Here is a 25,089-nt window from a genome sequence, read left to right as displayed (position 1 = left end):
GTATCAGACAGAAAAAGTTAGGATTAAGGTTAGGGTTGGGAAAAAGAGAAAGCCTTGAGGCATCACTGGACTGGGGCTAGAATAAAAGTGCCTTCGAAAAGAGCTCACTTCTAATAGACCTCTCCTGCAAGAACTTCCTCTTCTGGGACACAGTTAGGGTCCCTCTCCTGGTAACAGCCAGGAAAATGGGTTTGGTGCAGGGTTAGGCTTAGGGTTAGTAGAAGGAGAAAGCCTAAACACATCGCTGGCCAAGGTCTAGAAAAAGGGTGCCCAAAGAAGGCATTCACTGCCTAGAATCCTCTCCTATGCGGACTTTCTCGTCCACCTCTCAGCATCAGCTGGAAAAACAGGTTAGGAGTACGTTTAGGGTAAGGGTTGGGAGAAAGAGAAAGCCTAGAGGCATCACTGCACTGGGTCTGGAAAGAAGGTGCCTAGGAACAGCGTTCGCTGCCAAAAACCTGTCCTAGGAGGATTTTCTTGTCCTACTCCCAGCATCAGCCAGAAAAATGGGTTAGGGGTATATTTAGGAATATGGCAAGGGCTAGGTTTAGGGTTATGCTTGGGAGAAAGCCTAGAGGTATTGCTGGCCAGGGTCTGAAAAGAAGGTGCCCAAGAATGTCATTCGCTGTCAAGAGACCTCTCCTGGGAGGGCTTTCTCATCTTTCTCCCAGCATCGGCCAGATAAATGGGTTAGGGGTATGTTTAGGGACAGGGTTAGGTTAGGATTCGGAGAAAGAGAAAGCTTAGAGGTATTGCTGCACTGGTTCTGGCAACCAGCTGCCCAAGAAAGATATTCGCTGCCAAGAGACTTTCCCTGGGAGGACTTTCTCCTCTGGGACACATATGGGGGTCCTTCTCCAAGCACCATCCGGAAACACAGGTTAACAGTAGACTTCACATTAGGGTTAGGGTCGGGAGAAAAAGAAAGACTAGAGGCATTGTTGACCAGGGTCTGGAAAAAGGATGCTCAAGAAATGCGTTTGCTGCCAAGAGACCTCTCCTAGGAAGACTTTCTCATCTGGGAAACAAATAAGGGTCTTTCTCCAAACATCTGCGTGAAAAATGGGTCAGCTGTAGGCTTAGGGTTAGGGCTAGCTTTAGTGTTGGGAAAAAGAGAAAGCCTACAGGCGACACTGGACTGGCTCTCCAAAGTGGCTGCCCAATGAAGGCGTTCATTGCCAAGAGACCTCTTCTTGCGCGAGACATAAACAGAAATCTTTCCCCAAGCATAGGCCAGAAAAACGGGCTAAGTGTTAGGGTTAGGGTTCGGAGTAAGACTAGCAGAAAGAGAAAGTCTAGAGACCCTGCTAGAAAGTGGGTGCCAAGTAAGGCATTTGGTGCCGAGAGATCTCTCATGTGAGGACTTTCTCACAAGGGCACTAACAGGGGTCTTTTACTCAGCATTGGACATAAAAATTGGAAATGGGTAGTTAGGAGAAGGAGAAAGGCTACAGGTTTGGCTGGAATGGGTCTGCAAAGGTGCTGTCCAAGTAAGGCGTTCGCTGCCAAGAAACCTCTCCCGGGAGGATTTTCATCTGGTATGCTAATAGGGTCTTTCTGCAAGCATCCATCGGAAAAACTAGTTAGTGGTACCGTTCAAGTTAAGAGAAAGCATAGAGGTGCCAGTGCATTGATCCTGCAAAGGGGCTTCCCAAGGAATGTGTACGCTGCCAAGAGACCTCTGCTGTGAGGACTTTCTCATTTTAGGCACAAATGGGGGTCCTTCTCTCAGCTTCACCCAGAAAAATGGGTTATGGCTAGGGTTAGGGTTGGGAGAAAGAAAGCTTAGCAGCGTCACTGGACTCGGTCTGGATTGTGGCTGCCCAAGTTAGGCACGTGCTGCCAAGAGACTTGTCCTGGGAGGACTTTCTCATTGTGGACACACATGAAGGTCTTTCTCCCAGCATGGGTCAGTAAAATGGGTTAGAGGTAGGCCTAGAGTTAGGGGTTGGGAGAAAGAGAAAGCCTAGACATGTCACTGGACAGGGTCTGTAAAGAGGCTGTCCAAGGAAGTCGTGTGCCGCCGAGAAACCTCTCTTTTTAGGCTTTTCTCATCTTGGTTAAGTATGTTGCAGCCCATTTGTGTTCCCCTGAATGAACGACAGTGCAACGATATGGCTTATCTACTATCCTTCCAATTCTGAACTGAAGCTCAAAGCTAAAGTTCCAGCCACCACAAGTATACTGTGCAGGAGGACAGCGCGTGTCAGGCCACCTCAGTTAAAATCAGCAAATGCATTTGTTAATAAATGAAGGGATCACCTACATTGAATCACCAATTTACAGAAGAAAATAACTTTAAAATCAGTCCTGATTTGTACAGAAAAAGGCTGTTCTTGGGATGCCATAGGCATTCTATCATGACAAATCAGGCCCTTTTAAAACAGATTTTAAACAAAACACAACACATTGGTGATAGAAACGTCTGGCTAATTTAAGCATAAGCAAAATTACAAGTAATTCATGATTAACAAGGAAGTAACTGATACACTGCCTCTTCTCACTATATGCAGTATTAACAGCACAATATTACCAGTGAGCGACCCAGGTTCAGATGTACACTATGGTGTAAATGTCTATCTTTATTCCTAAAGATAGAACTTTGTGAAATAGTCAGCATCTTTCCATTCCTTATGAAATAGGTACCACATAAGCAAAAATCTAAGCATGTTTAGGCATCATGATCCGTAAGCATCAAGGTACACACTTCCATCATAGGCAGAAGACATATTGTCCAAAAGGGGCATGATAGAGGGGTTTTGATTTCCCTGCAGACATTGCCCCAGCCAAAAGAGAGCTTTCTGCAGACTCACAACAGGGTACGGTGTCCATAGACAGTGACAAGACAATAATAATAACTATAACTACTACTTCTGCTAACTGAGCACCCACAATAATAGGGTAAGTTCCAGAGCTCAGTAGTGCTGAAGATGCAAAGGGCCTTGGAGCACTATACATCTTACTGAATTTAGCCTAACAATGTTCCTCTGAGCTAAACTGATTTTGATATCCCCCTTGAATAAAAAACATATACAGAGAGACACAATGATCGGTTCGAGATCACACTGTATTTAGCAAAATTGGAAATAGAAGCCAGGCTTCTCCTAGTCCTATGTCTCTTTCACAGAGCCCCCAGCTTTCACAGAACAAAACAAATTAAAGAGGGAACACATGCACATATTGCTATAATAGCAGAGAAAAGTAGCTGGGTGTTCACACTATGAAATCAGTGAGACCTCATCTGCTTAAAATATGAGGCAACTTAAGAAGGGAAACCTCAAACTGCTCTATATTCATCACTCTCAATAATCAAATAGTCAAAGGAAAATCCTCTGATGAAGCATAAAATAAGTATTCGTGGTCGTATTGCAGATACAGTTAATAATATTAATAGGTCTTCCACAACTATAAATACGTCAAATTGCCAGATGCTTTTCTCTCTTCTTTACAAAATCAAGAAATCTAGAAAAAAAAATGTTAGAGATAAATCCCCAAAATAACAGCAGAGGTTTCAATTATATAGATAGCTCCTATGGATATAGGAACAGCTGCATATTGCATAACATTAGAGAATTAAAATTTTTACCTACACACATTTTAAATGCACAGCCAGCATTAATGACACAGACCATCTATGAAGGATTAAGGATTAGTTATCATTTCAAGTCAATGAAAGAAGATCTATATTTCTCTTTTAGACATATAATTCACATGAGAATCATGCTTGCCAATGCTCTGAAAAAATAATCTTTCAGAATTCTTGCAAACCCACTGTGTTATGATTTCATCTCATGAAATACAACACCTTTACATTAAACCTCATAAAACTAAATCCTATTGGATCTCTTCCAGGCTCAGAGAATAAACAGCTATATCAGTGATGCCTAGAACAGTAAAATCTGGCCCATTGTCATATGGCATGTTCCCATTTACAGAGGGGAGCATGTCTGCAAACAGCTAATTCACTTTGCTATTACAAAATCCTCACATATAATGAATTTCTCAAGTAATTGCCCTAAAAAAATACTTCAAGGGGAAAAAATGCTTTGAACACTGTAATACGTATTTATTTCTACTAGCTTCTTTTTTTAAATTATTCCCTGCCTTGCCCTTAATGAAATATATGCTGCAGACCTGTTCTGTTTTTTAGCATGCAGAAGTGAATTTAGCTGTAGCTGGAACTCTGATAGATAGCAAAGGAGGGAAATCTGTTGTCAAAATGGTTCAAAAACACAAAAGGCTATATCCGATTAGATTAGTTTTTAATGTTCATTTATTTTTCCTTTGCAATCCAAAGAATTAAATAGATTACTTCCCATCTTGCCAGTTCTACTCAGAGTAAGAATAAGGAGGATATTATAATATAGGTACAATTACACTGGGTAACTCAAATCTAATGCAAAAGACATTCTCAGGAATTTCAGGACAATTATCAGACAAATGTTCTCCATATACAGTTTATAGCCAAAAAAATAAGAAAATTTTATTTGAATTACACTCCTCCCCATTCTTCACGTAGAATTATGTTTTAATCCCCAAATCTGGGCAGACTGTGGCATGTCTTAGTGTGGGTATTGCAATTATAGATCCAGATATGCACATATCACACATTCCTGAAGTCTTTTAGAACAGTCAGTAGGCTAATTACATCTCAGACTAACCGCAATAAGATAATCTTCAATGCCGAGGCACACTCTGTTCAAGCACACAAGCCAAGGCTAACATTAATAGATACCACGCCTCATCGAGGGCTGAATTCTCTCAAGATTCCCTTTCTCGGTTTTTCCATTTTGATCGGAACACTCTGGTTTTTAGTAGCCAAGACTGGAAGATGATATTTCTATAGTAAAACAGGAAAAAAAATGCAAAATGTCTCAAGTCTTACTCACCACGTTCAGGAGGCTGGGGGAGGTTAACAGCGCTGTAAAATGCACATTGCTGGTGACACAAAGCAGAGGGAGGAAGCCTGAAGAGCGCGCAGGGAGGCCGCAGAGGCAGACAGCTGAGGCACTCAGAGGGTGAGAGCCGTCAAAGAAGGGACAAAGGTTTCCTGGGAACTGTCAGTAGGTCCTTTTTGAGCTAGGTGGAAGAGAAACGTCCCTATTAAGATGGTCAATTAGATGATATAATGGCAGGGTGAGGTCACTGACCCCATCACTGGAAATAATTAGGATGAGACATGCACTTGGAACGTGGTGCTGGGAGCCCATCTCCATTCCTCCCATGAAAGGCCATGGGAGCTGCCTCCCAAGGGCCACACCAGGGTTACTTTCCAGGCCAACTGTGTGGCCAGAGAGCCTGTGGGTGAAGCCATAGGGCAGGCAAGCGTGCTGTGGGCAGTATTTTAGCTGCCCAGAGGCCTCTCCTTGTCCCTGCTGAAAGATGAAACTGCCAGCAATTTCCAGCAGACCATGGCTTCTGATCTCTGTATCACATGGAACCAGCAAAGACACATGAGAAGATCTAGGCAGCACCTAAGCCTTTTCTTCCACTGTCACACCATAGCATTGAAACACAAAAGTGTCAAAATTAGACTCAAGAATTTCCACCAAACATTTTCTCTCTTGTCAAAATCCTGTCTTCCTCACCTTTAGGCTGGAAAATTGCACCAATGCTGCTTCTGTAGATCCTAAATATAGAAGACCCCAAAGCATTGTGCATTAATCAGTAGACTTCATGCCTGCAAGGCTCTTCTAGCTTCCATGATTCTGAAAATGCACTGTTAGAGGACAAGTCTTGTTGTTAGATGAGTACCTACAGTTCTAAATCTCCACAGAGAATCCAAGGCTTATATAAAAGAGCAGGATTTGGCTCAGTTGCATGACTTTGTGTTAAATCCGAGTTGGAAGATTTTTAAAATCTAAGCCTGCAAACTGGATGATGTCTATAAACTCCACATTCATAAAGGGCTGTACTTGACATTTTCACCACCCAGGAGAAGACTTTAAGGACATTACATGTATGGCCTTTCCCTGTGGTGGGGAAGGCTGAAGTCCTAGCAAGGCTTTCCCTGAATTTTTGGCCATCTCAGCCAGTGAGTAGTTTTCCGACAAAAGCCAAACCTCTCCAAGGGCCATATATATTTATATATACAGTCTCAAAGTGTAAACAAGATCTAGGTTGGGATAAGAAAATGACAGTTTTTTGCATACTCAACAATTTGGGCAGAGATGCTCTAATTCCCAGACTAACTAATGACCCAGCTCCAGAATTTGCCACTCTAACTGCACACGCTGGACGACTGTGCAGTAACAGCAATAAATAAAATTCAAACGTCAATAAAGGCATATTGCCCTTAGGAAAAGAAAAAAGAACAGAACACAAGAATACTGTGTTTAAAAGACCTTTGATCTGACCTAATATTAGAATAAAATGTTAAGAACAATGATATTTGAAGCATCACTTTCAACATAATTTGTACCAAGGCAAATTAAGATAATGTGACTTTATTTCAGCTTTGTTCGTCTTTTTTCCATTATGAACACTTTCAGGCTCCAAACACATAACTTTACACTTTATTAAGCAGTAAAAGACACATGCATGTAAACCAAGGTATCTGTATTTTCAATCTGTTTATATAACTACTGTAAACAATGTAATTTCACCATTTACTAACAGATATAAATATTATTTCTAACTTGACTATAATAGACTCCCTGCTGCAATGTTACTCTCAGCAGCTACACAAACCTTGTTTGCCCTGAAGCCTTATGGGAAAAAATATTACACAAGCAAACTGGAGAATTACATTCTCACCTTTTTTTCCAAACATGAAATCCATGTTTTCCCTAGTGGGAGTCAATCAAGCCAGCTAGGCATTGGTTGGGAAATGTGTTGCAAGACACTCACTTCTCTCAAAAACTTGTTCAGTTTCAACCAGACCAGAAGACCAAGCATTGACGTGTAACCCAAGGTCAGATCCTTTGGCAAGATTTAATTCACTGTCAAGTTTTAGCCTGTTGCACTTTTGTATCACATATAAACTGTACATGAATATCTCAAAAAAGGTCCACAATAAAGCTGGCAAGCAAGCTTTCTGTCTAGCAAAGCTGCTGCTCTAACATATTATAGTCTCTGAAGAAGGATGTTAAGATAATGAGGCAGGAGAAAAGCACAGTTTTTTTCTTTTTTTAATGATAAGCACTTGGAAAGTACATGAGTCATCAAAGGAAACTTCTGTAAGAACAGCACAGCACCTGTAAATGATCATCTATCTCACTCCCGGCAATATCCACCAAGTGGATGCCCGGACACATGCTCAGGCTGGCTGGCCCATGTTAGAAAGGTTAAAGCACTACAGGGAAAATGTATTCATATGACATCAGTAGAGTCCAAGGCTTAAACTGCTCCAGCTCATCAAGAAAGATTTGATTTGAGGAAACCAGCTCTTGCCATTGTCTCCTCTGCTCTCTAAAAGCTGACTGTGTGCAGCAAAAACATTTGTGAGCAATTACAAAATGAGAGGGTAGGCATCAGAGCTGATGTCCAGACCTTCACATATACACTTACAACTGGTCTGGTCATGAGCTTTACAGATGAGAAGTATTTTTTGTTGTTTTGATTTTCTTCCTCCCTCCCTCTCCTTTTTCCTGATAGCCACTTCCCACATCCATTGCTGCAGTATACCTGCCATTTGCGAGCCATCCCACTACCTCCTAGGGGAATTCAAACTCGGGTAGAAGTGCCCCTTCTACCAGGAGTAGGATTTCTAGTTCTGCAAAGCTATGACAAGTGGGATGGGACAGCTGAGTCTTTTTCTTCATGAAGAAAAGCTGAGAAGGTGCAAGGCAAGAAACTGCACACTTCCTCCGTGTTCTTAACCTGACTTACACACAACCCCTTCCCAGCAACAGTCTCAGCCATCACGGTTTACGTTTTAGTTCAGAAACAATTTGGACAGAGTCATTATGGATAGTAAAGGGCTGAGCCCTAAAGCTCTGACCTAACTAGCCTGTAGGTGCCACCATAATATAAATGTTAACTACTGCGCTAAGAACCATTAATAAGGACCGAACCTTGATTGAACCAAGCCTTGTGTTGGAAAACTATTGTGAGAAAAGCTACACTTGGGCACAGAGAAGATGAGTCACACAGACAACAGAGCTGAGAATATCAAAAAGAAGCTAAAAGGAAACCATATAATAAGTAAAGGTAATAAAGGCAACTGAAGTAATAAATAAATACAGCGAGTAGTTCTAAAACTTACTGTGAACACATATGTAGGTACTGAGAAAGAACAAGTGCACATAACAAACAGTGTGTTTAAAATGTTGTATTTCAGACTAGGGTTTCTTTACAAGTTTTTTCAATTTTGCTTTTCTATATGAAGATTAAAGTTCAGGAAGGTAAATTCCTAGTTTGAAAGTGGGAAAACAGAAGAGAGAAGAAGAAGAAATTGGAGTGATTACAAGCTTGAATGTATTCATCAACAAAGAATGTAAGTTAAGTGACTGGTATTGCTGCTTTTTGCAATCAGTTCTGAACTTCCCAGAAAGTTCTGATATAATATCATTATAAGGTACTTCACCTAAGCTGGTTCTTTGTCAGCTTCTGCAGAACTGGCCTCAAACATCTGGATTTTTTAAATATTTGGAAATACTAGCTTTATAGTTGGCAAATATATTTGAATTACTGATATATGTGCCTACTAGTTAGATTATTTAAATCACATGGTAATTTAACTCCAGTCCAATATTGAGACTAATTTGTTGATTTGATCATGATGTCAGATTGATTTGATTGTTTCATTGCTTTATTTTAAATCAGGTTTAGTAATATTTTAAATAACAGCTTCAGGCAACAGGTTTTCTTGATTTTAGTTTTTAAAAGTTTTATGACAAACAATTTTTTAAAATAATTTCTCTCAACAAGTAACACGTGCCCAAACCTTGAGGCCATTAGGCCATTTGCAGTCTAACTGCAAACCTGGCAATTTCTCTAAAAGTAGCAATTGATTCTGAAAATGAGTTTCTACACGTGCCTCTCAAACATTCATTTGCAGTTGTTTTCTGTGTTAGGCACTGCAGAAGCAGGGAGTATTTTTTCCATGAATCTGCAGAACTGCATGACCTTCCAGCATGTGGACCCACAAAACTCACCACATATCCATGGAGCAGGCAAAGCCACCTGGCAGAGATTAGCTGGGCAGTGCCTGCTGTCTGGGACATGCCACTGGTTATATCAAGATTTGATATGAGGAGGAGGAAAAAAATAACAACAATAAATCAACTATTATCACACTTTCTTCACACTGACTTGTTTCAAACTACAAATGAAGAGAGCTAGGCACAGAGCAAAGCAGTATGAGACTAGCGGTAAAATGGAGCACCATGATCTAGCTGCTTGAAAACACTGAACATAAGGGAAAGCGAACTCCTCTCTCCCTGAGGTGAAGGTACCTTGCTCAGGACCACAGCAGGGCTGGCCAGAAACCAGGATCCTGAATCCCAAGCTCACTCTCTGTGCAGACGTCCATGGGCACTCTTTGAGCAGGGGCCCCAAGCTCACAGCACCTTACTACACCAAGAGGACATGGGGTTGCCCACCTCTGAAAAAGGAGCCTAGCAGGTCAGAGATGGACTTTTACCTAGGAAGCAACAGATGAGAAAGCAACTCAATTCTAAGAAAAATTCAGTCCCAAAACAGGGAAATATTCTCCCACTTAATCAAGAAGTTGTCTTGCGGGTGGACTACCATTTTACAGTGCTTCCATTGGATCTGAAGTACCAGGTAGCATGGGATGCAAGATTCATAGTCAGCAGCAGAAAAAGACCCCCAAGTGTGCTAAAAGCTAGACTTCAGTTTCAGTTCTCACTCTCAAAACAACTCACATGCAAACAGTCCCTGAACAAGAAAAAGAGCCACAAAGCTGCGAGCTGGGCCAGCATCTAAAGGGGCAGCCAGGAAATAGCACCAGACAATGGCAGGTGGCTTGAGCTCCATGAAACAGAGGAAATTGGAAAGCAGGTATCTCAGATCCTGGGCAAGTACTCAGACCATTAAATTACTATTTAACAAGGACAACATTTCTTCAGTTGCTGCATGAACAGGAAGCATTAACTGTTGGGGAGACGCTGGTCCCATCAGTGGGTGCAAAGCAGGGGCCACTTAAGCCCACATCCTGGGGCCAGCTGATGGGTTTCTGGGCCCCACACATGCGGTGGGACTTCAGGAGGGGACCAGCTGCCAGTGCTAAGGCCTCCCCAGGGCTGCCAGGCAAAAATCTTACAGAGGTTTTCAAGTAAAGGCAGCTAATCAGGGATGTACTACAGTAGTCTTGGACATAGATGTCTGAAATCTGCCTAAGACCTGGTTTTGGTACTAGAATTTGTAGCTAGACCCCTCTTGCCCCAAATCAATGTCAAAACTCTCCCTGTGGCCAGTGAAGCCAGTATTCCACCCCGTGCCTCCTTTCCTATGTGGAGGCAGCAATTTTCCCCTCTTCCCCTCCATGTCATCCTTGCCCTATCTAGATCTCAGACCCTTTAGTAGTAAAGTCTTCCTTCCTTCTGTGCAGCTCACACAGTGGGGCTCCATACTCTGCTCAAGGTGCTAGCTCCTACCAGACTACAAATAATAGCCAGAGGAAAAAAGGAGATATATATTACATTGTAACTTTTTAAATAAAACATACTAGGAACAGAAGGCATTATGAGATTGTAGTCCTCTAGGGCATGGTCTCTGCTATCTTTAATTGTCATGTAGCATTTAGATTTGATAGATAATAAAGGTAGCAGTAATCATAAACAGACATTCCGCATGAGCAAAAATGCTCACCATGACAAAAACTCTAGCCACATACAGATGATGTCAGATAAATTTGAAGGCTAACTTGCTAAAGCATTAGCATGCAAATAAATCTAGATTTTTATTACACATACATATGTGTACATGTGTGTGTAGAGTATGCACAGTATAATATCCAAGTATTTATATTTATCATTTAATATAAAATGAGGAAAGTACAATATAACATTAAAAAACAGAGGTTTAGAATAATATTTAATAATTTTCCTATGGAAAGGATCTCAAATTGGAAAGACTTCCCTGCAGATCTGAAGCTATTAAATGCAGGGAAACTATTGAACTGAGTGACCACCACAGAAAAAAACAATGACTGTTGTGACTTGGTTTTGTTTCCATTTGACAATAATGATCCCTTCTTTGATCTTTACCCTTCGTGGCATCAAATATTGATTAAAAGTGGTCTAGAGTTTCAGTCCCATAATGTGGTGTTCCTAGAAAAAAGAATAGCCCAGAAACAGCGGGTAGAAATAAAGCATATTGAAGATCAACGCCTGATAAAACTGGGCAAAGACAAAACTACATAGTGTGCACAAGCGCCACCAAGAGGCTCTTCTTTCATAGTCCATGCATGATTTTTCCCTCTGCACAGTGCACTGTGGCACTTGAGCACATGCTCAGCACCCTGCAAACAAGTGATCACTCACACTAGGAGTTTGCTGCTGTTTCCAGTGAACACTGCAAGCAGAAAACAAAATAAGATAAAGAATGTTTTAGGGTTCCTTTCAGAACAAGGTCTTTAAAAAAAGAAAAGAAGAGAAAAGAAAGAAAAGATCTACAGCACCTGCATTTTTTCACAACTGAGCTTTTAAACGTTGTGGTAACAGAAAACAAGACTGCTACCCATTCCTAGATCTGGAAAATGTTAAATTCCATCTTATCAGCCACCAAAACAGTCGGGATTGAGCTGAGCTGCTTCCTGTCAAAAGCTGGAAAACACATTTTTTTTCCTAACAAATGCAATTGCAAGATTCAAGTAATAATAATCTTCTGATAATGTGATGCTAGAAGCCATTTTTAAAGGTAAATAGACCTTTTAATCTGATTTTTTCACTACAAGGAGAAAGCTAGTTTTCTTCTCACCACTGCCGTTTTATGTGTTGAACAGAACAAATGAAAAAAAATATTTCATTCTTCTACAATATTACTAACCAAAGGGTAACTTTGCAGCCCCTATTGTTTATGCTTAGAGAGCTTCTGAGGTCAGGATTTCCCTACTCTGGCCTGGCTACCACCACCAGCAGGTGGCAGCGGCCAGTGCCTGGGGCTGGACACCGCTCCTTGGGGAGGGCAGAACTCAGAAGTTTTGGATGTGGGTGTTTCACCCTGGCCAGGGCTTGGATCCCCTCTGCAGGTGCATGTCCCAGTCTGGAAATCGCTCTCTCAGTGCTTTTGTCGCTGCCACCGAGCATGCACACAGCAACCAAATGCCAGTTACACACAGTCAGAGGGGGAAAAGACCGTTTTCCTGCTTCTGTCCCGCATACAACCAGCAAAGTAAGACAGCAGCACACAAGGAGCTGTGCTGGGTCCACCCAACACCCCATCTCCAGCACAGCCCTGGCTAGAGGCCTAGGCAAGAACAGGCACCCACACAGACACTGCTTCCAAATAATCTCCCCATTCCTCGTCAGCTCAGGAGGTTTCCTAAATCTGTGCGACTGTTTTTGTAGTGGATTTCCCAGGGGATATGTACATCCCTAAAAGAATGCTAAGATGGGCAAATCCAAGAGTCTGGCAAGAAGATCACTCGGGAGGACACAGAGATCAACATCCCATATATGCTAAAACAGGTTTGAGCTAACGGGCTGCAAGAGCCTCTCCTGCTGAAAACATTCCCCTTTTGTCCACAGTGGAGATGGACTCCTAACCCATCCTATTCTCCCCTCTTTCACGGTAGGAAACCAACCTGCGGGTGCCCAGGGCCAAAAGCTCCAGGCATCCACCAGTGAGGCGGGGTAGATTGCAGCAGCATTTTGAATCCAGCCTCCCCACCCCCCATCATGCCTCACATAAGTGCACACACATCACCATAACAATTCAACTGGTCAAAGCTTCACCTAATCTGATTTAACTCTGAAGTGTGAGCAGAGGCTGGAGTAGATGGCCTTCTGAGATGCTCTGCAACCAAAATTATTCTATGATTCCGCAATTGAAAACTGTGATCTTCCCTGCAGAATGGTAACAAAAGAACAAGGCTCAGCCTACAAAAGTAATGAATTTTTGCAGGTTTTGCCTCAAGCTCACCAAATCAGCAAAGCATGTCAGTGGGTTACAGCAGTGGAGCAAGGATGGTACAAAGAGCCTTGCACACATTATACAGCCATGTAAGTAACAAGTGATCTCAAGGCAGCAAACAGTAGATTTGGAAAAATATACAACAGCCAAATCAACAAATTGGTATTTTTTACTACTTGCTTTGAAGCAAGTTTTGCCTACACACACATATGCCAATATATCTCCCCCTGCTCACTTATCAGCTTCTGGGTCTGGCCAGAAAAAGGCAGAGAAAATCCRAGTTCATACAAAGATTTGAGAAAGAAACAGAGAAAACAGCACTGTGGTTTTGATGTAGATGGTACAGACCAGGCACCCTCCAATGATCCTTAGACAGCAGTGTTATCTCTTAACTCATCACCAAGACCAAGGACTCAAGTCATTTTCCCCACAGTCTGTTYATTTTCACTACCATCCAGCAGCACGTAATTTTTACTAAGGGTTTTTGGGGGGAGGGGCAGGGAGAAACCCTTGTGCCATCTAGTCTTTGAACTTGCTCTCCAGAACTCCTGTTCTCTTTCCAAGAGGTTGGGAAAGCCCTGAGGGATCTTTGGAGATGGCAGCCTCATCTTCAGCTTTGGGACCCTATGGTTGGGGCTTTTTCCAGACCTCTTTTCTCTCTCCTCCCTCTCAAGATTTAAGGTGATTTACTGCCTTAAGGATTAAAGGCATTTTAACAGCTTATATTGCTTTAAGCAGCTAAGGTGACTTAAATGCTTATGCTACTTTTAGGGTTTAACATAGCTTAACTGTGTATGCCATTTGATGAATTTACAGGCGCTGAAAAGCTTATGCTCCCTTTCAAAAACAATAACAAGGTAGCTTAACCTATTATGATAATTTAAGGGTGTCCTCAGCCCTTTTTCCTCCACAACCAAGGTTTTCTACTCCCCCGGCGCAGGTCAGACGGGGCTGTTCAAGGCTTAACGTGCTCAGGTGTTGAAGCGCTGCAAGCACAGAGGCTGCTGATCTGCCCGGAGAGGCTCGGGGCAGGCCCGCCACGGCTGCCTTACCTAGTGGCAGGGGACAGAGGGGGGACCCCACAGAGGCACCAGTCCTGCTGTGGAACCACCACCACCCACCTCTTCAGGTGCTTCACAGCTGCCTTAAAGGGCTCCAGATGCCCACCAGGGGCTCCTCCCACAGGGTCTACCCAGCTCCAGGACAGTGCCAGAAAGGCCAAGGGCCCTAAATAGCTCATTAGTTTAATTCCCAATTAAGCGTGAGGCAGCAGCTGTTTATTGGCCTGAGCATGTGCAGTTGCCCCCCTGCCCCAGGCCATCAACAGGGAGCCCCCCACCCCGAGCTGGACTGGGTCCCGACGGAGAGCTGCCCCGGGCTGCGCGGGGCTCCCGGTGGCGGCAGGCCCAGGTGGCACATCTCCAGCGTGTGTCTGCTGGCTACAAAACGTGTGCCCCGACAGCCAGGGAAGGCAACTACGTTTGGGGCAGGCTGAAACGCAGCACCGCTTCCACGCAGCTGAGCCGATCACCTTTCAGAGCCAGCCCTGTCCTTCCTTAAAGACGAGCACTTCGGGCAAGCTCAGCAGAGCTGTACCTGGGCGGTGAGGCTGCAAGGTGGCCCAACCCCAAGCAGCTGTGCGGCACAGTAGGGACCCCCAGCAAACCTCACGGCAAAGGCCCCACCAGTGTCCCTACACACACATCATCATCCCCCCTTGAACACATTCCCCAAGATGCCCAGTGCTGCTCTGGCCATTTAGACTTTGATAGACTTAGGGCTTTAGCATGAAAATCATCTGCGCTCTGAATTCAGCAGGTCTCCTGGCCGCAGCAGCCAGTCTGCACAGCTCATGCTCAGGCTGCGCTGGACTATGGGCCCTGTGAAACCACAAAACCTGTAAACAGCATTCAGGTTTGCGGGCCAGGAAAGCTGGACCTGAGCTTGCAGCAACGAGCACCAATGTCAGCCTTGTGCTCCAGCATTTTCCTCTGTAAAAGATCAGAGCGAGGGCAATAATGATTGCTTGGGACTGCAGGCTTGTGCTGGTTTTGTTTACATGATCTCAGATCGTTTCAAATTTATAGTAAATGAGTTTGCCAAGAGTGATTAAAAATGGAAATAGTAAGGTCTTATAAAGCCTTGTTTCAAATCGAAGTGTAATCCAGGAAAAAAGAGTGTGTTTTCCCTCCTTATGTCCTGTGGACTTGAAACAAACAAGCAAGCAAAAGCTTCACATTCCTGGTGAAAAAATGAGCAGATTTCTGTTGGAAAGCTCTCATTCTCTGCCTTAGAAAATGATTGTTATCTCTAATCTATAGAGAGCCTGTTCAGATCTTGGGTCTTCACTTCCACACCACACAGATGGTTGGATCTGGTGAAAGTGATCTACAGGACTACTAGGAATTTATGGAGCAGGCAAATTATCAATTTTGCAAATTTGCAAAATTTTGCAAAATTGATGCATCAATTGATCATGCATCCACTTGAGCAGATATCAATTACTACTTAAAATAAGAAGCAGTGGCAAAAGGAGAGGAAAAGAAAAAGATCTGTTCATTTTATGAAGAGCTGGTTAGTAGCTTGTCATTTGGGGTAAGAGGAAACATGCTAGTAGGTTCTCTTCCACTAAAGAGAAGTTTTGGGTGGATTCCAGTGGGATGAGCACCGGGAGCTGAAGTGATATCTCCTGCAAGTGGCAACAACTACAATCTATGGCAATCCTCAGGACTTGCCAAAACAACTTCAAAATGGGTGGTATAAGCAATCTCTGGAGCTTAGTGTTATGGAAGTGAACTAAGGCCAAGAGCTTACAGATTTATTTTCTAAAGGAATGAACGGAATACGGATAACAAATAGCAAGAATATGTGCAGATGTAAAAAGACAGCTACTTTTAGGTGCTTACTTAAACACTTAAATGAGATATTAGATATTCATGACATTTATTTTTCCAGCTATGAAACGAAGAGAAGAAGCTGGCCTACAGGGGTATTACATCCATGAGTATAGTCTGCCAGAAAGGATCCTGAAATTTCCTCTGAAGTACCTAGCAGTAGCTTTGGTGCCTGACAACGACCATGCTGGACAAGCACTGGGTTTGTTCCAGTAAGGTAGTCCCTTTTCTTCCACAGGGAGAAGCTGCAAGTTTCCTATGCCATAAGGCAGTGACCCAAACTTTGGGGAAGCCCAGGCAGAGAACTGAACATATTAGATTAGATGATGCAGCTGTGCAATTTGCAAAAGTCAGAATGGCTGAGGCTAACTTCCCATAAAACATCTCTATAAGGAGATATTCAGTAGCTGATTAATGAATGTGGTTGACCACAAAAAGATACTACACAGACCTACACTCCTCAATAATAACATCATAAATAATATTACTAAAATCCCAGAAATTTCCAAACTACACTGACACTGCGTTCTGAACCCAATGCCTTGTCTACCGTTCTTCCCTTTGTAATAAATCAACACAAATGCTAACTCTTTAAGGAAATTTCTAGGTGAAGATGAAAGGGAAAGGAAAGGGAGGCACCTACACTACATAGAGCTTTTAGTCTTGGAAAAAAGTGGCAGATGATGGTATTTCGGACACACTGATGCTCACACCCAGATGCAAAGGGACCCCCCCCCCTTTTGCAGTCAGGGGCCAGCCAGGGTTCATCAGGCCCCATTCACTGCAGCTCTCTGATCCTTGCAGAACAGAGCCACAGGAAAGAGGCATTCAGTTTGATCATAGGTTTTGGAGTGCTCAACTGGTGTTGCCCTACTTCTTAGCTCACTACAAGCAAGCTGCCCAACAAGGAGGAGAGCAGGGCCCCCCTAGCGGCTAGGCTGAGGCAGCATCCATGGGGCAAAGGATAAGCTGCAGGGAGACAAGGGTCTCAAGGCGTATTTCATAGCTTTCCTGGGCTTGCCTCACAAATGTCCTTCTGAGCATTCCTCATATTAGGCTCTTTGCCCCCAAAATACTGTGAGGACATAAGGACTCTGGCTTGATCTCACTCCAGTAACAGCTGAGGCAAAGGGATGTGATTTGCAGTAGCTGCGCACACCACATCCATTAGGTTTTGCTGGGCTGGCAGGGGCTCCAAGCAGTGCCCTAGACTGAGCACTTGGCACCCTATGGAAGGGTAATTTAGCAGAGGGCCCTCCTCGGGGCACCAGCGCTTCTCTGAGCAGGCGCTTCAGATAGCAAGGAGCCATGCTAGGAGGTCTGGGCACTGCTGAGCCAGAGAGGGGCTGAGAAAGCAGGCACCCCGCTGTCCCTGTGTGCTCTGTGTACAGCCCTAGCCCTGGGGGGGGGAGGTGGCACTACAGTCCCCAGCTGCCCAACTTGCCCCACAAGTGGGGAGGAGAAGGGCAAAGAAGCAGAGCCCACTGCAGGGCACACACCACTCACCACAGCCCTGACAGCAGCCAGGGAGGGGGGCAGAGRTGACAGGGACCCAGTGGGGTCTCGGGGAGCAGACAGCCTCAACCCCTGGTTGGGGAACCAGCCCAGCCACATCATGTATTGACGGCAGTGAAAGGATCAAGCTCTGACAAGCGGGAGGGGGGACTCGGGGAGAGGAGGGTCCCATCTCTCTACAATAACTTTATTAACTGCAAAGCTCACCTTAAACTACTCGCAACCTGAAAGCAGCCCCTCTCCCCTTGCCTAGTGAAGGCGCTCCCAGGGCTTTTGTGGTTCTTTGTTCATGGGGATCTTTTCCCCCTTCCCYGTGCACACACTGTAACATTTCTTTTAAGGATTTCCTGCCAAAAGACAATCCCCCTGAGCAAAAGCAGACCAAGAAAGTAGTGACCAATCCTTTTTGGATGGTTGTCACAAGGCTCCTCCCAGCCCCCTGCTCCCCCTGCCATTTGCATACAAAAAATCCAGAAAACTCCCGTTTRCCCCTGCATCTCGCTCAGACTCTCCATCCCTGTCTGCCAGGCAGGAGCCCGGGCTCGGGGCAGCTGCATGAGGCAGAGGGGAGCAGCGCGCCAGCCCTCTGCTGCCTCTCCGTCTGCAAGTGCCCACGAGTGAGGCTGCCCCGGGTCCCCCCCCCCGCAAGTGCCCCAAAATGCAGCGCTGCCTCTGCGCCCTGCTGCTACTGGCATCCCAGTGCCTGGGCTCAGCCGCAGGGCTCTTCCCCTTCGGGGAGCCTGACTTCTCCTACAAGCGCTCCAACTGCAAGCCCATCCCCGCTCCGATGCTGCTGTGCCGCGGCATCGAGTACCAGAGCATGCGGCTGCCCAACCTGCTGGGGCACGAGACGGTGCAGGAGGTGCTGGAGCAGGCCTCCACCTGGATCCCGCTGGTGCAGAAGCAGTGTCACCCCGACACCAGGAAGTTTCTCTGCTCCCTCTTCGCCCCCGTCTGCATTGATGACCTGGACGAGATCATCCAGCCCTGCCACTCGCTCTGTGAGGAGGTGAAGGAGAGCTGTGCCCCAGTGATGTCTGCTTTTGGCTTCCCCTGGCCCGACATGCTGGACTGCAGCCGCTTCCCCAAGGACAACGACCTGTGCATCCCCCTGGCCAGCAGCGACCACATCCTCCCGGTCACCAGGGAAGGTAAGAGGGAGCCGCCGGGCCCCCGCTCAGCAGCGCTGCCCTGGCACCAGCTGCGCGGGGCAGCAGTGTGCTCGTCCCCTGCGGCCAAAAGCCTCTGGCGGCGCCTGGCGCCCAGGCACCAGGGTGCAGGGCACCTCCTTACCCCCAAAGCCTGCCCTTGTCCAGCGGGGGGCTCAGGTTTTCAAGGTGAGCCGCAGACCGGGCTAGAGCAGACTTTTCTGGGGGGCCCTTGCCGCGGGACTGCTGCAGTTTCCCCGGAGGCTTGAAAATAGGTGCTCCAGTGCCAGCCCCCTCAGCGGTGCCAGCCCCGCAAGAGGCATCCCTCAGCGCTGTCGGGGGGGCTGGGACCAGCCTGCAGCCCTCAGTCTTTCCCTTCTCCCTCCCCAGAGGAAAGGTCTGAGACCCGGACAGAGCCATCAGTACTGCAGATCTTTCTGCAAAGATCATCACTGAACCRCAGGGTCCGGCTGTTTTGGGGGTGGAGGGTTCTTTTTTTGTTKTTGCTTCTTCCTCTTCTTTTACCGTCCTTTTTTTTTTGTTCCTGATCAAAACAAAAAAGTTTTGGTTTAAGTGTTACCTTAAAAGTACTTCGTTCACRTCCCCCTTCCAGTGACTTTGAAGCAAGGTAAGGCTTGTCAAAGGGGAAAGGCAGCTCCATGCAGAAGGCACACAGTCCTCCGAGGGATGGAAAAACACATTTCCCCAAAGGGCTCCCAACGCCACCTGCTGTTCTTTTCTCCCTGGGCCTCACGAGGACTGTCTTGCATTTCCAGCACCAAAGGTCTGCGATGCCTGTAAAAACAAAAATGAAGATGATAATGACATTGTGGAAAACCTCTGCAAAAATGACTTTGGTAAGTGGAAACACAGTTCTTCAACTAAAGGCTGAGGGCTTAGGRTCTTATCCTGACACAATTGTGCACAACTCCCAGTGGAGTCAGTGAGGGATGTGGCTGAAAAAAGGCAGGGCTTTGTCTTAGCTGCAGACTGACCAGTCCATCCTATCGCGTCTGAGCGCCTCAGTCACGAAATTCAACATCCCAGCTCAGAATAAAAAGTGGTCCTTTTAAGAGTTTTTTTCTGTTTGCTGCTTTTCCACAAATAAGTGTTTTGAAGTTGTACTCAAAAGTAAAATRAAAAAGAGGAATCTTTCATCTAGAGTATTGCCTGGGGAGCAGTACAGCAAAGCTTCGTTTAGAAGTACGAGAAAAAGCCACATGACCAATTTCACGTATAGTAAGACTTTCTCTGCCAATTAAGAGTGAAGCTCTATATCATCTGACAGAGAAGGTAATGCACGGACAATTGGGGATATAAACTTAACGTGAAGATCTAGAGTTAGAGGAGGACAAAAAAAGCCCCTTGAACACAGACAACTGAACGCCACATTATCCACACATTAGCATTTCAAGAGAAAAGGGGAATAAGGAGGGGAATCTCTTTATAATAGGTCAATGTTTATACCTGGAGACAGATTTGCAGTGTAAATATCTAAAATAATTCAAAAGCTTTTCTTACCAAAAGAAAAAAAAACTGAAACCATGACTGTGGGACATAATTGCTAAAACAACCAATAGCTTTGGCCTGGCAAATTGCACTCAGATAAATCCTCCTAAAGCTAAACATGCCCCATAGATTCTTAGAGAGCCCAGTATCCCGCTCCTAGTTATTTTACCAAATCAAATGCAGCTGTTGGACCAATTTGCCCTCTATAGGATCTATTCTTTCAAAAAAACAATACATGTGAAATATAATTTCCTTACAGGTTTGCCTAAAATCCTCTCCAGCCTAATAAATTAAGTTTAAAAGTTTTCAGCCACAGCAGAGATCAGATTTCAGATTAGGTTTAGGTTTGCCTTCCCAACTCCCCTTCAAATTCTAGAGTTTCAGGAGACTCTCCTATCCCAGGGAAAAGGAAAAAAAAAAAAAGAAAAAAAAAAGGTGCCTGCTTAACACAGCAAACCTGCCCTCTCTCTGTTTGCAAACAGGAAAAAAGCTGGAGAAAATATTAATTTAGAAAGAAAGGAAAAAGGGGGGGGAGAGGGAACAGAGAAAAGAAACCCAAAAAAACTCAACCCTAAGGTTGATTCAAACTGAAATGACTTGCATGCCCTTTGTGGCTTTAGAAATGGAGCCACCTGCTGCCTCTTCTGTCAGCCCTGACAGTTTAATTAGCAATAGAGCACCTCCCTCCCCAGGTCCTCTTTATGTGCACTAATGGGAAAAAACCTCTCAATCTCTCTCCCTCATCCCACTTCCCCCTCCCCTCACTCTGTTAGCCTTGAAGATAAAAGTGAAGGAGATTGCCTACATCAATGGGGATACCAAGATCACCCCTGAAACAAAGAGCAAAACTATCTACAAGCTGAACGGGCTGACAGAAAGGGATCTGAGGAAGATCGTGCTTTGGCTCAAAGGTGGCCTCCAGTGTACCTGCGACGAGATGAACGATATCAACGTCCCCTACTTGGTGATGGGGCAAAAGCAAGCCGGGGAACTGGTGATCACTTCGCTGAAGCGGTGGCAGAAAGGGCAGCGGGCTTTTAAGCGATTCTCCCGCAGCATCCGCAAACTGCAGTGTTAGTTACCCCTGCTCCAGCGACATCCAGCAGCTGCCTCCATCCTGAGCTCTCCATCTGGCCCCCCACACTCCCTTGTATTGTCTCCTCTGAGCCTCAAGGTACAGCAGGCATGAGACACAGGGACCATCCCCTGAGAGAGGAGGGAGGCCTCTGTCTTTGTACATAGGTTAAAGTGTAATAAAAAATCATGACTATTTTGGGGAAGTATTGAAGTATCTTGCTTAAAGCTTCCCCCCCCCCTCCTTTTTTGAGTGCAAGTGTGACTTTGGTCTGAAAGTTTTTCTCTCTTCATTTTGGTAACGCTGGTCAACTTATATTGCTACTTCTCTGTATACATGCATGTTTGTTGTGCAAAAGTAGGAGATGCAAAGAAAGACAGTCACGCATGTGACTGGCCTGTCACAATGGATATGACTTTTTCACTGATGTGAAATGGCTTGCCATCTATATTAACACTATAAAGATCACGTTACGACTCTTGCATGTGATACATAGGCACCAATAAGAGCATATTAACCATTCTCACATTTTTTTTCCCACAAGTCTGAGCCCTTCCCTCTCAGAGAAATGAACAAGTTTTGAAGCTGGCTGATCTGAACACAACTTTTGTTTTTTAATTTTTTAAAATTAAACCATCTGTAGCCTACTTGTAATATACCTAGTGGTTAACCTGACAGAGTTGTAAAATATTGCTTTAATTAACCTTGTAAATACTCCAGATAAATGTTATATTCTTGTATATAAACTTTACATCATAGTTTACCCATTGTCTTGTTCTGTTTTGGGGGGATTTACTTAAATCTGTGCTGACAGAAGTGGGAGAAAGTCATCCAACTGTTTTTTGTCATGGCAAAGCAAAACTTGTCCTTCAACCCCAAATGGCCAACAGAGAAACATGTAAAGGTTCTAGTGCTGCAATCAGAAAAACAATAGTGGACTTCACCTACCCCAAAATCAATAGGCAACCTCAAAGACCTGCTCAAGCAACACAAGACTGGGGTTCAGTCAGCTCATTTTAATGCATTTTCTGTTACCTTCTTCCAGATGAAGTTTTCTGTTGTTCATTTGTTTGAATGCCTGCAGTTTCATCTCACCTTCTCAGAAGACTTTGCTCTCAGCTGATGCAGAACTGCAATGATCATTTGCTCAAATATCAAATCTATTTACACATTTATGACATTTTAGAAAGATATTAATGACTGCAAGAGTAGACAGAAGAATCTAATGTGCAACCACCCAACGATTCAGAATTATTTTAATGCTAAAACAAGGCAAGTCTTGTGTGTGTATATCCTCATTATTCTTACTTAGAAAGAAAATAAAAAATCATTTGCACTACCTAACAATGTAACTAAAGGAATGTTTTTCAGCATTTTTCTTAAAAATGTTTTCTGAAGAAGAGCATTGCCTGCTAGAATTTTATTGTACTTATCTTGCAAAAATATAAATGTAGTCTTGCTTCTCAGTACTGCCACACATAAAAAAATTGTTCTTACCTTCACTTAGAGGATGAGAAGCCCCACATTTCCACGAACAAAATTTTGTGTTGAGTGCTCACAGACAAAATGCAAAACTAGCTCTACATTTTAGGGTGAAAAATCTTATTAATTTCATACCTTTCATGGTAAGTTTTTCCCCATCAAGAAAAATTGCTATGATTTTAAGATCCTTTATATTAAATTTATTTTAGAAAAAAGAATCCCTGGCCATCTCCCAAAGTCTTCATGTACTCCCTGCACCTGATACAGTCATTCGTAGGACTGTTGTGAACAAGCAACACAAGCTCAGACCTCATCAGTGTCCTTAGAAATACAGAATAAAAACAAACAAAAAGCCCCACTCAAAACTGGCTCTTAATTCTTTTATGAAATTGCATCTTTCGTTAAAGTCATTGCTGAAATGTCAGTAAAACTTTTCTTCTGAATGAGCCCAGCTTCTCTGGAAACAGATTTAAGTCTTGCCACAGCATAATTATTTGAATACTAGCACTGTGACCATCATATTATAGAGCAGTGGACACATGTTATAGAGCCAGATGTCACAGGGATCTACCCATCTCACTCAGCATAGAATGTAATACTGACACTAGACAGCCCTCGGGGTGATAGGGAATACACTCAAAGATAAAGGACAGGTGGTTGAAGACAAGCCCACAGAAAATGAGATTGTGCTGAGTGGTGGAGGAAAGAGCGTCAGAGAGTCAGTAGTGGCAAAGCAGTCTCCAGGGACCGAAGACAAACAGCCAGGACTGCTCTGCTCAAGTCAGCCTGGAAGCACGCTTTGCAGATACTACATCCTCTTACAGCAATAATAAAATTATCTTAATTGAGTTGTTGTTGAAGGCAGGAGTACTGACACTGGTCAGGTCAAAAGTTACTCACTCTGGGTTATACTAAGGCCAAAACATAACAAATTTTTGCTAAATCAGATGTATGAAAAGACATGCTCTATGACCAACATCACTCTGTCGTAAACAACATTCCTCTTTCTCCATCACAAAGTAAACTCTGTTATACCAGCAAAATCATGCTCCTGTCAGGACAAATTCAGGAGAATAAGAATAAATGAGACTGACAAACATTCAATTTTACTAGTATAATCAGTGTCCAGGATTAGCAGCATTCTGCCCGTACCGTATACCTCTACTGATAAAGCCTTCTAAATGCAGCCCTGGATTGAATCATTGGGACTATTTACCCTCAGGGTGAATTGGCAGTGGCAGAACAAACAGATAATCCTGTTTCAGATAGAGGATTCAGACAAATATGAAGAGTAGTAGGACTCACATTCTCCCGATTTAGTTATACAACATGTTATTCTAACAGCATCACATAAAAGAGGGGTAATATTCACACCACAGAGAGAGACACTGTTTGCACTGTACACCATTTCCAAAGGTGTGTAAAACAGACATTGCAAACTATTCAACCAAAAATTATGATTTTAAAGCCATCGCATGCGGAAACTTCAACTYGCAGATGCTAATAAAGAAGTAAACATACAAAAATTTCACATTTTCATCCTTACTCTGATTTGCTCAGCAATAATTGAAAATCTTCTGATCATATCAGCCAAAGAGAGAACCAAATGTGCACAAAAGGTTATGCAGATCTGTGAACTCTGCTCAGTGCTTCACATTTATTTCAGAGTAACTGGTATGGTACGGGTATGGTAYGGGTATAGTATAGTTCTAGCAGAAAAAATTTTACAATTGATGAAAAATGGCAACCCACTGTTGCATTTTTCAGACACTTTTTGTCTTCTTGTAATTGAAAAAACATTGTTAGGCAGCCAATTATATAGCTCCCATTGTATTTGCTTTCATAAAAACTATAAAAGCAGTTGACTACAATGGATTAGTTTAARAACAATAATAATGATACTTGACATTTATACAGAAGTTTCTATTTAAGTTTCTCAGACTGCCATCACAAAAATAAGTATTAATACCCCTATTTTGCAGATCAGGAAAATGAGACAAAGTGAGGTGAAATAACTCACTCAGAACCACCCAGCAAGTCCTTTATAGTCATAAAGAGAAGCATATTTTTGACTCCAAGTTTTACACTCTAATCACTAGACCACAGCAATCAGAATGATTTAGCTTGGTATATAATCAAGGCATAATAGTAACCAAAGGCTCCCTTCAACTTTTTCCTCCCCCTCAAATGTGTAAAAAAAAATGACTGTCCAAATTCAAATTTAAAACTCATTGGCAATATTCCTTGCAATCTTTTTCTTTCTTTCTTATTTATCATCCTCTCTCTCCCTTAACTGCTTCTTACTCTTATTCCTTTCTCCCTCACTTCTTATTCACTTCAGATGCCCACAAAGAAGCCACTCAGTCTCTCACCCCTTTTCATATGCCCACTTTTTCCCTCAGTATGTTTTATTAAAGCACCCATG

General features: G+C 43.7%; 1 protein-coding gene across 1 annotated transcript; it reads left to right on the top strand.

Moving 5' to 3' along the window:
• The first annotated feature begins 17,931 nt into the window (after positions 1-17,931).
• Positions 17,932-21,945, top strand: SFRP2 (secreted frizzled related protein 2). The gene is made up of 3 exons (XM_085300649.1): positions 17,932-18,601; positions 19,375-19,455; positions 20,881-21,945. Exons 1-3 carry the CDS (start codon positions 18,109-18,111, stop codon positions 21,183-21,185), a joined length of 879 nt encoding a protein of 292 aa, XP_085156775.1. The 5' UTR covers positions 17,932-18,108; the 3' UTR covers positions 21,186-21,945.
• The last annotated feature ends 3,144 nt before the right edge of the window (positions 21,946-25,089 follow it).

The sequence above is a fragment of the Rhea americana genome, unplaced genomic scaffold (genome assembly GCF_003343005.1).
Source record: "Rhea americana isolate MKP2758 unplaced genomic scaffold, rheAme1 scaffold_167, whole genome shotgun sequence".
Classification (NCBI taxonomy): domain Eukaryota; kingdom Metazoa; phylum Chordata; class Aves; order Rheiformes; family Rheidae; genus Rhea; species Rhea americana.
This window is presented reverse-complemented; position numbering and strand designations above follow the sequence as displayed.

Coding starts and splice junctions, on each gene's coding strand:
- SFRP2 (XM_085300649.1), top strand. CDS start 18,109: ATGCAGCGCTGCCTCTGCGCCCTGCTGCTACTGGCATCCCAGTGCCTG. Junction 18,602..19,374: donor CCTCCCGGTCACCAGGGAAG/GTAAGAGGGAGC, acceptor TTGCATTTCCAG/CACCAAAGGTCTGCGATGCC. Junction 19,456..20,880: donor CCTCTGCAAAAATGACTTTG/GTAAGTGGAAAC, acceptor TCACTCTGTTAG/CCTTGAAGATAAAAGTGAAG.